Here is a 13,081-nt window from a genome sequence, read left to right as displayed (position 1 = left end):
TGCTGAGGGAAGCATGGGTGGAAATTGCGAAGGCTGTGGCCACAATCTTCCAGTCCTCTTTAGATATGCATGGTGCCAGAGGATACAGATTTAAGGTAATTGGCAAAAGAAAAATCTACGTAGTGATTTATGATCTGAATGCACTGCCTGAAAGAGGGGTGGAAGCAGATTAAATTATTGGCTTTCAAAACGGAATTTGATAAATACTTGATCAGGAGACATTTGCTAGGCAATGGGGAAAGAGCAGGGGAGTGGGACTAATTGGATAGCTCTTTCAAGGAGTGGTCACAGGCACGATAAACAGAATGGCCTCATTCTGTATTGCAGTATTCTCTGATTATACCAGGTACAGGGACATTAGGGATCGTCAAAGGCATGACTTAAATATCTAATTGAGAATAAACTCAATCTGTGGTAGTACCAAAGTGTATTTTGAGATTTGGAGTAAGTGATATGAATGGAGCCAAGAAAAGCTAGTCACCCAAAAAGCTAATGATTGGCAACTATGCAACTGGTCTTTCACCTCAAAATTTGAAAAGAAGCCACCAAGCATAGCCCTGTGGAACAAAATAAAATAACAATGAATGACAACAAAAACTTTTTTAAAAGCCCTGTGGTCTATTATTAAAATAACCTATTGTGGTGCAGGAGGGGGTAAAAGTAGTGTGAGTAAAGAACCTGTTTTTATATAGCAATTTTCTTGCCCTCAAGATGTGTCAAAGTGCATCAGTCACATAGATGAGGAAGGTGGGGAGAAAAGGATAGATCTTTGGAGGACTCTGGATGTAATGGTGTGGAGTTGGGAAGAGAAGCCACTGCTGCAAGTACACTGATATAAGATAGAAAAGAGTGGAATCCAGTATGTGTGGACACTGAGCTAGATTGTAAAGAATGTGGCTAACTGTGTCAAAGGTTGTGGTGAGGACAAGAAGGGATAATGCAGATGGTCACAGGGTGTAATTTGTGACTTTGGTTAGGGCTATTTTGTTGCTGTGACAAGATGGAAACCTAATCGGAGAGATTCTCTAGAACTGATGGATACAGTTTTTGGAGGCAACGTCACATTCAAGGACTTTGAAGAGAAATGGTAGAGTGGAGAAGGGCAATGGTTCACAAAGACAAAGGAGTAAAAGGTGCATTTATTTTAAGGAGAGAGATGAATGTGGTCACTTTGAAAGGAAGGAGAAAAGCACCTGAGGAGAGGAACACTTGCACATGTAATGTTAACAACAACAGCTTACATTTTTATAATGCATTCTATGTAGTAAAATGTCCCATCAACCAGGGCTCATGCCCAACGTGGAAACAAATAGCTATAGATGCAGATCTGGAGGTCATAGAATCATAGAACTGTTACAGCACAGAAGGAGGCTATTTGGCCCGTCACGTCTGTACCAGCTCTCCGAATGAGAAATTCACTTAGTGCCATTTTCCTGCCTTCTCCCTGTAAACCTGTACATTCTTCATTTTCAGATAACAGCCTAACTCCCTTTTGAATGCGCTGATTGAATGTGCCTCGATCCCACTCTCAGGCAGTGGACTCCAGACTTAACCATTCCTGCACAAACAGGTTTTCTCTCATATCACGCTTGCTTCTTTTGCCAGTTCTTTAAATCTTTGCCCTCTCATTCTCAATCCTTTCATGAGGAGGAATAGCTTCTTTCTGCCTATCAGACCCGTCATGATTTCAAAATCTCTATTAAATCTCTTCTCAGCCTTACTTTCTCCAAGGAAAACAATCCTAACTCCTCCAATCTATCTTCATAACTGAAGTTCCTCATCTCTGAACCATTCCTGAATCTTCTCTAAACTCTCTCCAAGGCCTTCACATCCTTCCTTGTGGTGCCCAGAACTGTATGTAATACTCCAGCTGAGGCTGAAATAGTGTCTTATACAAGTTCAACATAACCTCCTTGCTCTTGTACTGTATGTCCCTATTAATAAAACCATGGATACTCTATGCTTTACTAACTAGTCTCTCAACCTATCATGCCACCTTCAATGACTTATGCACATATACACCTAGGTCCCTCTGCACCTGCACCCCTTTTAGAATCACCCCCTTTAGAATTGTACCCTTTATTTTATATTGTCTCTCCATGTTCTTCCTACCAAAATGAATCACTTCACATTTTCCACATTGAACTTCACCTGACATCTGTTTGCCCATTCCACCAATTTGTCTATATCCTTTTCAAGTTCTACACTGTCCTCCTCACAGTTCACATTGCTTCCAAGTTTGTATCATCTGCAAATATTGAAATTGTGCCCTGTACACCAAGGACTAGGTCATTAATATATATCAGGAAAAGCAAGGGTTCCAACACAGACCCCAGGGGAACTCCACTAGAAACCTTCCTCCAGCTCAAAAAACACCTATTAATCACTACTCTCTGTTTCCTATCACTTAGCCAATTTCGTATCCATGTTGCTAATGTCCCTTTAATTCCAAGAGTTATAACTTTGCTCACAAGTCTGTTGTGCGGCACTGAATCAAAAGCTTTTTGGAAGTCCATGTACACCACATCAACCCTCTCTGTGACCCCTTCTAAGAACTCCAGCAAGTTAGTTAAACATGATTTTCCCTTAAAGAATCCATGTTGGCTTTCATTAACTAACCCGCATTTGTCCATGTCACTATTAATTATGTCCTGAATTATTATTTCCAGAGGTTTCCCCACCACCAATATTAAATTGACTGGCCTATTGAGGCTGGGCTTATCTTTACACCCTTTTTTGAACAAGTATGTAATGTTTGCGATTTTACAGTCCTCTGGCAACACCCCTAAGTCTAAGGAAGACTGAAAAATTATAGCCAGTGCCTCCGCAATTTGCACTCTCACCTTGGTGTCCTTGGATGCATCTCATCCGGTCCTGGTGCTTATCAACCTTAAGTACAGACAGCCTATCCGATACTTCCTCATTATCAATTTTAAATCCTTCTAGTGTGTGATTTATCTCCTCTTTCACCATGGCCTGGGTAGCATATTCTTCCTTGTATTCATTTAATACCCCAGATATGCTCTCTGCTTCCATGCATAAAACCTCTTTTTGGACTGAATTGGCCCTACTCCTCCTTTAAACACCCTTTTACAGTTTATATACCTATAGAATATTTTGGGATTCAATTTTATGTTGACTGCCAGTGCCTTTTCATACTCCCTCTCTGCTTTTCTTATTTGCTTTTTCATCTCCCCTCCGAACCTCCTATATTCAACCTGATTCTCAGTTGTATTTTCTTCCTGACATGTTATAAGCACACCTTTTCTTCTTTATATTAATTTCTATCTCTTTTGCCAGGGAGCTCTGAATTTGTTTGCCCTATCTTTCCCTTTTGAGGGAATATATACCTTGACTGTGCCCAAACTATCTCTGCTTTGAAGGTAGCCACCGTTCAGCAACCGTTTATCCTGCCAACCTTTGATTCCAATTTATTTGGCCCAGATCCATTCTTACCCTATTGAAGTTGGCTTTCGCTCAGTTAATTGTTCTTACTCTGAATTGTTCTTTGTCCTTTTCCATAGTCAGCCTGAACCTTATGATACAATGATCGTTTGTCAAGGTTGGTGTTTAGTTTTTTCTGTGCCCTTTTTGCCTCTTGCCGAGCCTGAGGATTGAATAGTTGGGAAAATGTTGCTGAAGTTAGTTGAAATAAAACATGTTGTTTTGTGAAACTTAAACTCTCAATTTTCTTCCTGATAAATTTCCTTCAGGTAGCAGACAACTCAAGCAAGAAACATATAATAAAAGGTGAGCTTATTTCACATTCAAGCACATTGATAAACACTAGCTCAACAATTTCGGATAATTTACACCACTGTTTTTCTTCCTAGCTGCAATGGACAATGTACCTGTTGATGTTTTTAAATCTGCAGTGGAGTTCGATGACAAGCCAGCACATCGTCCCTCTGCTCATCTCACTGTACAATTTGGTTCTCCACAAGGTCAGTGCGGGGTTCATTTGACCAGCTGTGCTTTTCACGCAAAAGGTGTTTTTATAATACCTTCTCAAAGTGCTGGCTGCTAAATGCTTACAAAAATGATAGAAAATACACTATGGAATGTCATGATGCTGCAACACATTGGAGTGCCATAGCATGGCATTGCGGTAATGGGATGTGGATATATTTCCACCATACACCATGATACTGAGCTCCTGATCTCGGGCACATTGTTGGTGGAAAGTGGGAAATGAAAGACAGGCAATTCTGTACAGTTAAGGAGCATGGGAGTCGTCCATGTACATCTTACAGTGGCCAATTACAGTGTAATATTGCCAAAGATTGATATTCGTCCACTCATTCTGCCGTCAGCACTCAGAATGCAGAGACTGAATTAGGAAAAGGAATAATTAGTCTTTGGAAAGAAGGACTTTTATTCTTCCAAATAGTATACCTTTAAGATCTCAAATATGAGAGTGGCATCAGTAATAGAAGAATGCACTGTTGAATTAGTATTGGACTTTCCCATAGAATAGAAAGATGCCCTTAAAAGGCTATTAAGCAATGTTAAAACTCAGGTTAAAGTATTTTCCTTGTTTGTAGATACATTGTTGTTACAAGCAAAGGTGAAAAAATAGATTTGTGTTTTAAAAATCTTTGAGGGCAATTTTCTTCCTTTCTCTTATTTTCTCTCCCGTTCCAAAAATCTTTCATATGAGCCTCCTTGGCTGATTTGATGGGATGGTCCAATTAACATGATTTTCTATAAACCAAATCAATGCTTGACAGACGATATAGCGCCCTCTCTAGACTCCCAAATCTCAGATTGCACACCTTCCTAACTTCTTGCAGTGTAATGGCTGAATGACTACAGCTTCATCTCCTCCATTTCCTTCAAGAAAAATCTTGTTTCCTTAAATATTTCAGAGATGCTGGCCAAGTTTTATGTACAATTTTTAATCTTGTCAGTCCATAATTTTTCCTTTATTCATTTCCATGGGGGAAAATTCTGCACTATTGGGGAAAAAAACCTTATGTTTTCAAGTTCCCAGGGGTTCAAAATAGACATACTTTTAGACTTAAAATGTTGGAGTTTCATCAAGTGTATTTCTTGCAGTTCTTCATGTGGCTCGTGGACTAGTACATTATTGCTTCCTACCTGACGGCTGTGCAGCAGTAAATGTAGCAGCCTGAATGTACATTGCATAACACTTAGTTCCTAGCTATTTATGAATAATACAACAATATAACATCCCTCCTCCTTTAAAAAAATAATTGTTCCAATCATTAACTTTTAAAAATATTATCTAGACTAAAGAGGATAAACACTTGACATTTAAAATTAAACTGAACATCTCTAGAGTTTTAGTTATATTATAGTTTGTTTTCTTTTTGCAAAACATTACTCACAGTATTGCTTATGTGGTATGATGTTGTGCCTCCATCTTGTGGATTGGGCATTCATCAATCTCAGTGGTGAGTTGGAACACTACACAGTGGTGTGTGTGTTGCTCCTGGTGTTGTAGGAGTTGTGCTTGACGTTGCTAATGTTGTGTTACTTGATGGTGACATTGTTGATATTGCGCTGCTTGCTGGTGATGCTATTGATGTTGTCTTGCTGGTTAGTGATGTTGCTGGAGTTGTTGATGATCTTCCCTGCTTTTCCAGCTCAGGTGTAGGTTGAATATGGACTCTGTTCCTTCTCATTTGCTTACCTGTTTTGGACTCAGTGATGTATGAGGTTGGAGTCTCAGCTTCACCTACAATGTTTGCTGAGTTCCCCGGTTTCATGATTGGATCCTGTACAGTTCAACAACTCAGGCAGGGATTTTGCATGCTTGTTGAAGCGTTGCATCAGTGAGTTGTCTTACTTCCTCCTGGTCAATTGGAGGAAGTTTGGCAGAATTGTCTTATACTTTCTCCGATTAAACAGCTCTGCAGGCAATTTCATGTCAGCCTTGAGAGGTGTAGATCGGAGTGACAATAAGACAAGGTTCGGGTCTTCCTTTGACTCTCCGCATTCCATGGGGGTTCTATTGACCGTCCGGACACGTGTTTCTATAAACCTGTGTTCCCTTGGGTAATGTGGTGATATGGTGATGATGAACCCATACTGTTCAACAAATTCCTTAAATTCTCTGGAGGTGAATTTGGTTCCATTGTCACATATTATTCTTTCAAGAATCTTTCTTTCTTTCAATTGCTCAGTGAACAGAACTCATACTGCTGAGATGATTGTTGTAGCTCTCAAATATTTCGCCATTCAGGTAAAAGGGAATTTTGAGTCGTAGTCTGCAACTATGGGCTGCATCTTCCGGTTGGTGAGCAGGGGGCGTGGCCCACTCACCGATGTGTAAAATGACGCAGGGTGACATCAGGTGTGTGTCTCGACGTCACCCTGCGTCATTTAGATTTTCAATTCGGCGGACACGCAGCTGAGTTGGCTGCGCGCCTGCCAATCTGTCAACGGCCACTTAAGGCCTTTAAAAAAGTAATCAAGCTGATTAAAGGACCTGCCTGTCCAATCTTAAAGGTGGCGGGCAAGCGAGGAGGCCAGGCGGCCTTTAGGAAAAACATGAAACCTCATGCACAGGAGGTTTCATGAGGGCTTTAAAATGTTTATGAAATGTTGAAATAAAAGAAATTGACATGTCCCAGCTCATGTGACAGTGTCACATGAGCGGGGACATGTCAGGAATTTTTTTTCCACACTTCTACAAATTTTTAAAACTTCCAACGATCTCCCTGAGGCGGCACTTTGCCTCATGGAGATATCTGTGCACTCTTCTGTGTGCATGCGTAAAGAGCACACTCCTGGCTCAGAGAATCCCGCCCCCCCCGCCTGCACAAGGAGCGCACAGTGCTTCCAAGCAGACGTTACGCTGGGCGGACCTTAATTGGCCTGCCCGCGTAAAATAACGGTGCGCCCCCAACTGGGGGCGCCGATCGGGAACCCGCCCGCCTGCACCCCCTCCCACACATTCCCCCACAATGGGGGGAAAATGTTGCCCTATGATATCAATCTTGATTGTGTGTGAATAAACTGGCTCCCACAGCATGCCATAGTCTGGGTGTTACTTCAGTAGCTATCATCTCCACTTTCTCCTATGTGTTTCTGCACTTCTGACGTAAATTTTAGACACCATTCTTTCAATATCTTTGTACATGTCTATCCATTACACAGCTGATCTGCCCCTGAGCTTACACTTCTTCGTTCCTGTGTGGCCTTCATGTATCTTCTGGAGAAGTTCTTCCTGTATTGTTTTGGGTATCATTTATTCTGGATTCAACTAGCAGAACACCATCTTCCAGTGAGATGTCATCCCATTAGAACAATACTGCCATATTGCTGGTTGTGTTCGCTGTATGTTATCAGAGCATCCCTGATCACTTGCTGAGAGAGCATCTGTAACTCTTCATCCCTACTGCTCCCATCTTCGATTTGACTCACATTTGATGGTGTTACATTCATTAGGTGATAGATCTTTATACCCAGATCTTTTATCTCATGTTCCTCTGGTGGTGACAACCAAGATAGGGCATCTGCTTCTTGACTTGTATTGCAGAGTTAAGTTGTATCTCTGAAGCCTCAGGAGTAACCTCTGCAGTCTTGCTGGTGATTTACACAGATTTTTCTGCTCCAGTGGACAATGAGCACTTTCCACTATGAACTTTCTCCCATCGATGCATGGAATTTCTCACATCCATACACCACTGTCAAAAGCTGTCTTTCTACATTGGCATATCTGGTCTCAGCTGATGTTACAGCTTTGGATGTGAATGCTGTTGGTTTTCCCTCTTGTACCAGGATTGCTCCCATCCCCTTTGTAGAAGCACCTGGTTGCAGAATGACTGGTTTCTTTCTTGTGTTTTAACAGACCTGTCTCCTTGTATAGTACTTTGAGTTTGTTGAAACTCTTCTCATGTGACTCTGACCACAAGTACTCAACATCTTCTCTCATCAACTCTTGTAGGTTTGCTGTGGATTAATAAGTGAGGTATGGAAGAATTCATGTACTAGGTCAAACCAAGGAAACTTCTCAGCTCTTTCTTATATCTTGGAGCTTCTGTCTCAGAAATAGCTGTGACTTTTCCAGCACTCAGCTTGACTTAGTCAGGTTTGTACACCATTCTGAAGAACTATCATTCTATCACCTTCACAATGCATTTGGCTTGATCCGAACTCTCTAGTTCTCCCCTGGCTTCATGTAAATGGCAGTCATGATCTTTTCCATCAACACCATAGATCAGGATATCATCAGCTATGCTGACTCCATCTTTATATCTTCCGTAAGTCTCCTCTATTTTAAGGCTAAAAGGTATACACAGGAATTTGTACCAACCAAAGGGTGCATTGAATGTTGTCAACAGCGAAGATTCCTTGTCAAACTTCATGATCCAGTAGCTATTTCTGGCAGCAAGTTTGCTGAAAACTTTTGCCTCTGGCAATGCTGGTGTGATCTCTTCCAGTGTTGGAATAGGATAGTGATTCCTCTTTATTGCTTGATTAAGATCTTTGGGATCCAGGCATTTTTTAGCCGTCCATTGGGCTTCTCTTTCACCATGATGTTTTTTACCCGATCTGTAGGACTTGTGACTTTGGCGATCACTTTGTTTTCTTCCATCTCGTGGAGCTCTCTTTCAGTCTTTCCTTTTAGTCCTATTGGTGCTCTGCATGGGAGTTGGATCATTGGTTTCTTCACTGGGTCAATGATGTGATACTCAAAATCTTCAAAGCATCCAACCGTCTCATCAAAACACTCTGGATACATTTGTACCAGATCTTCCTTGTTTCTAAGGGTGCTTTTCAATGGATGTACACCCTTCAACCCTCAATGCTGCTTCCCTCACCTCTTGGTTTACTGGGATAAGCTGCAGCTCTTTACAACTGCTCAACCGCAGGATAGCAGGACCGCTTTTTTCAGTGGTGTAGAACAGTTTCCTTTGTGCATCCCTCTGATTTGGGTTGCTCCCAGTTGAATCTCAGCTCCACTGTATGCCATCAGCATGATGTTATACAGCTTCAGACCATCTTTCTCTGGGTAACCATTTTCTTCAAGCATTAAAGTTCGCTCATCTGGTATAGTCTGAGTGGAATGATGTTATTCTGTGTTCTGGTATCAAGTTTCAGCTTCAGATTTATGGTTGCGGGTTTATTTCTCATCCTCTTCCTGATCTGAATGGTTGTGTGAATTTCTTCTCTCTGGGAACTGTCACATCTTGTCATTTCATGCAATTGTATGATTCCTAGGGGATGGATGTTTGATTTCTTTTCCTTCTCATTTCCCCTGTTGCTCTGTCTCTGATAACTCATTGACCATCTTCTTTCTTTGTTCTGCACATCTTTTCCCAGTAATTGGGCTTTGCACAAATCTACAGTTTGATCCAGTCACGAGACATTTCCTTATATCTGTGAACTCATGGTCATCCACAGTTTGTCTACATATTTCTCCCAGTCTGGTGTGCTCTTTTTCATTTCTATTTCACTCGATCAACTCTGCTGTGATGTTGTGAACTTGTCCTTCCCAATCAAATCTTTTCGTACTTTGTGCAGAATCCCAAATGAGCTGATCTATCAGCCTTTCATCTGTTTCCTTGAATTTACATTTTCTGACTGCATTTTTAAATCTTGTTAAGAAATTGTCAATGGGCTCACTTGGTTCCTGCCTCAGGCTTTGAAATTCATATTGATGGATCGATGATTTGACTTTGGCTGGAGATGTGTGCCGAATTTCTCCAAAATTTTTCTAAGGTTTTTACTGTCATTCTCAAACGTCTCCCATCTATTAAACAAATTTAACCTTTTTCGCCTACCTGCAAAAGGATGTAGCTGACCCTTTCCTCTTCACAAGTGCTTTTTAGAAAGCTACTAAATGCCAGTCTGCACTTTTGTCTAAACTTCTCCAATGCCTCTATGACATCATCAGCTTCCCAAATCATTATGCACTGTAGCTGTATGTTCATTGCAGCAGCCATTTTGTTTTTGTGTGGTTCACTTAGTCTTTTTCTCTCTCTGGTCTTTTCATTATACTGACTGCTCTCCTGAGCTTTCATCCCTTGCTCTTTCTAATCTTAAACATATGGCATCATGCCACTATTGAAATCAAAGCATCGCCCAATCTCCTATTCTAGCTTTCTCAGGATCCTTAAACATGGAACTCCTTATTTCCTTCAGCCTTTTTTCACACAATCTTCTAGCTTTGAAAACCAAATTTTGATGTAATCTCATTTACTATTTCCTGATTTTTTTTCTTTTTAACATTCAACCTTGATGGCATGGGTTTTTTCTCTTTTCCCATTCTTCAATTTGGAAAAAGAAAACATATCTTCTTCCTTTAATGGTTTCTGGAAATGTCTGAAAATCTGAATTTGGATAAAATATATTTCACATATGGCATGAATTAAGTTAGCTTTGGAGAAGGTAGATACTCATTCTACATTGTGGTTACCTAGTCATTTCAGTTGATGAATGGTGTTGACTTCTGGCACCAGCATATTTTTGTTTAGTTTTGAGTTCCTGTTGCATTGTATTTGTTAGTGGAACACTGCTCATTAACACATTAATATAAACTATGCTGGGTTTGTATGAAATACTGGAAACATACCCATCTTCATAATTGTTATTTTTTTCAACAGATATGTCCCACCATTTAGACCGGTCATGCCGCCACCTTGTTAAATGGGGTATTGGAAAGGGGTTGTCCTACATTCAGAACATGACGATCCATCATGGAAAGTTGCGAGCCAGTCAAACGGGAAGATACTACATTTATGCTCAGACTTATTTCAGATATCAACACAAGGCTATAGCTGATTATGAGGACTATTCTGCAAAATCTAATGAGCAACAGCTTGTGCAGTGCATATATAAGATGACAAGCACCTACGCATCACCAATCCTCCTTATGAAAGGTGTAGGAACAAAATGTTGGGCAGCGAATGCTGAGTATGGTTTGAATTCCATCTACCAAGGAGGACTTTTTGAATTGAAGGCTGGTGATGAAATATTTGTCACCATTTCTGACATAAAGTTAGTGGATGATAATGTAGCATCTAGCTACTTTGGATCATTTAGACTGGATATGTAAGGAGTTTTAATTTTAGAAAAAGATGCCTGTTCAGAAGAAAATCATTGCATCAAACAATTACCATTAAATCAATTTTCCTAGTGTGTTTTTTCCAAAACTTTTGCTAAATTCACAATAAGCCTAAAGGAGTTTTGATTTGCTTACTTTGTCAGCTGATTAAAAAGCTGTTAAATGGAACAGTATTACATTGCTGCTGTGTACAGTTCTGGAAAGTATAACCTTCCCAAGCTCCTCTTGATATACATATTTTGCAGCAGTGCTGATAATAAAAGTTAGTAGAGCCCTTCCCTCATTATGTGGATGTACCATGATTTTTGATGGCACAGGTAGTAATAAAAGTGGTCAGAGCTCCTCTCAAAGGCAGCTACCCTTTCCCAGTGTCAATGGGGACAGAGATATTGCCAACCAAGTGGGAAAAGGGGGAGCCACTCTCAGGAAGTTAAAAATAGGTGTAACCACAGGAAGATGTAGGAGGTTGGGAGAAAGTGAGAGAAATGTACCTTCCCCAAGATTTTTGGTATGGGTATGTCAAATTCCAGAACTGCTGAGGTGAGAAAGTGCAAGCTGTCTCTTCAAAACCTTGCTTATAAATACACTGCTTTCAAAGGAATTAATGGGAGATTCTTCATTTCCGGGGTTCAGCAATACTACTGTCACCTATTCTGTTAAGCATGTAAGGAGAAAGCTTATAAGCTTGATGCACACAGTATTGAAAGACAGAACTAAACAAATGTACTTGAATCAAACTGAACAATATTTGTTGAATGGAAGTCAAAAACATTCCTATCCACCACCACTTTTCTCCGCCTGGGTGAACTTGTTGTTATAATTTTTTTATTCATTCATGGGATGTGGCCTTTGCCAGGGTGTTGATAGTGGGGGATTCAGTGATGGTAATGCCATTGAATATCAAGGGGCAACGGTTACATTATCTCTTGTTGGAGCTGGTCATTGCCTGGTACCTGTGTGGCACGAATGTTACTTGTCAGCTGAAGCCTGGATATTGTCCAGGTCTTGCTGAATTTGGACATGGACTTCTTCAGTACCTGAGGAGTCGCGAATGGTGCTGCACATTGTGCAATCATCAGCGAACATCCCCACTTCTGACCTTATGATGGAAGGAAGGTCATTGATGAAGCAGTTGAAGATGGTTGGGCCAAGGACACTACGTTGAGGAACTCCTGCAGCGGAGCTGAGATGACTGACATTCAACAACCACAGCCATCTGCTAGGTATGACTCCAACCAGTGGAGAGATTTCCCCCTGATTCCAGTTTTGCTAGGGCTCCTTGATGCCACACTTGGTCAAGCGTGGCCTTGATGTCAAGGGCAGTCACTCTCACCTCGGGAGTTCAGCTCTTTTGTCCATGTTTGAACCAAGGCTGTAATGAGGTCAGGAGCTGAGTGGCCCTGGGAGAACCCAAATTGGGCGTCAGTGAGCAGATTATTGCTAAGCAAGTGCCGCTTGATAGTGCTTTTGATGATCCCTTCCATTACTTTACTGATGATTGAGAGTACATTAATGGGGCAGTAATTGGCCAGGTTGGATTTGTCCTGCTTTTTGTGTACAGGACATACCTGGGCAATTTTTCACATAGCCAGGTAGATGCCAGTGTTGTAGCTTTTTTAAAATTTGTTCATGGGATGTGGACATCACTGGCTAGGCAGCATTTATTACGCATCCCTAATTGCCCTCATTTAGAGGGCATTTAAGAGTCAACCACATTGCAGGTAAGGACAGCAGATTTCCTTCCCTAAAGGACATTAGTGAACTTAGATGGGTTTTTACAACAATCAACAATGGTTTCATGGTCATCATTAGACTTTTAATTCCAGTTTTTTATTGAATTCAAATTCTATCATCTGCCATGGCGAGATTCGAACCCACGTCCCCAGAGCATTACCCAGGGTCTCTGGATTACTAGTCCAGCGACAATACCACTACACCATCACCATAGAAGCCAGTGACAGATAGCCGTGTGTGTGTGTGTGTGTGCGTGTGAGAGAGAGAGAAAAAGGATAAAGAAAAAGAAAGAATAAATAAATAATTAGA

The 13,081-nt window shown here is 40.9% G+C and overlaps 1 protein-coding gene across 2 annotated transcripts in view; it reads left to right on the top strand.

Moving 5' to 3' along the window:
- Positions 1-11,314, top strand: part of LOC144683723 (tumor necrosis factor ligand superfamily member 10-like) — a 28,016-nt gene extending 16,702 nt beyond the window's left edge. For both annotated transcript variants that reach the window (XM_078547049.1, XM_078547048.1), the window contains 3 exons: positions 3,714-3,750; positions 3,834-3,944; positions 10,578-11,314. In XM_078547049.1, the coding sequence (XP_078403175.1) occupies positions 3,714-3,750; positions 3,834-3,944; positions 10,578-11,029 (600 nt within the window). In that variant the 3' untranslated portion in view covers positions 11,030-11,314. The remainder of the gene's footprint in view (positions 1-3,713; positions 3,751-3,833; positions 3,945-10,577) is intronic.
- The last annotated feature ends 1,767 nt before the right edge of the window (positions 11,315-13,081 follow it).

This window comes from Cetorhinus maximus, chromosome 8 (assembly GCF_964194155.1).
Source record: "Cetorhinus maximus chromosome 8, sCetMax3.hap1.1, whole genome shotgun sequence".
NCBI lineage: Eukaryota > Metazoa > Chordata > Chondrichthyes > Lamniformes > Cetorhinidae > Cetorhinus > Cetorhinus maximus.
This window is presented reverse-complemented; position numbering and strand designations above follow the sequence as displayed.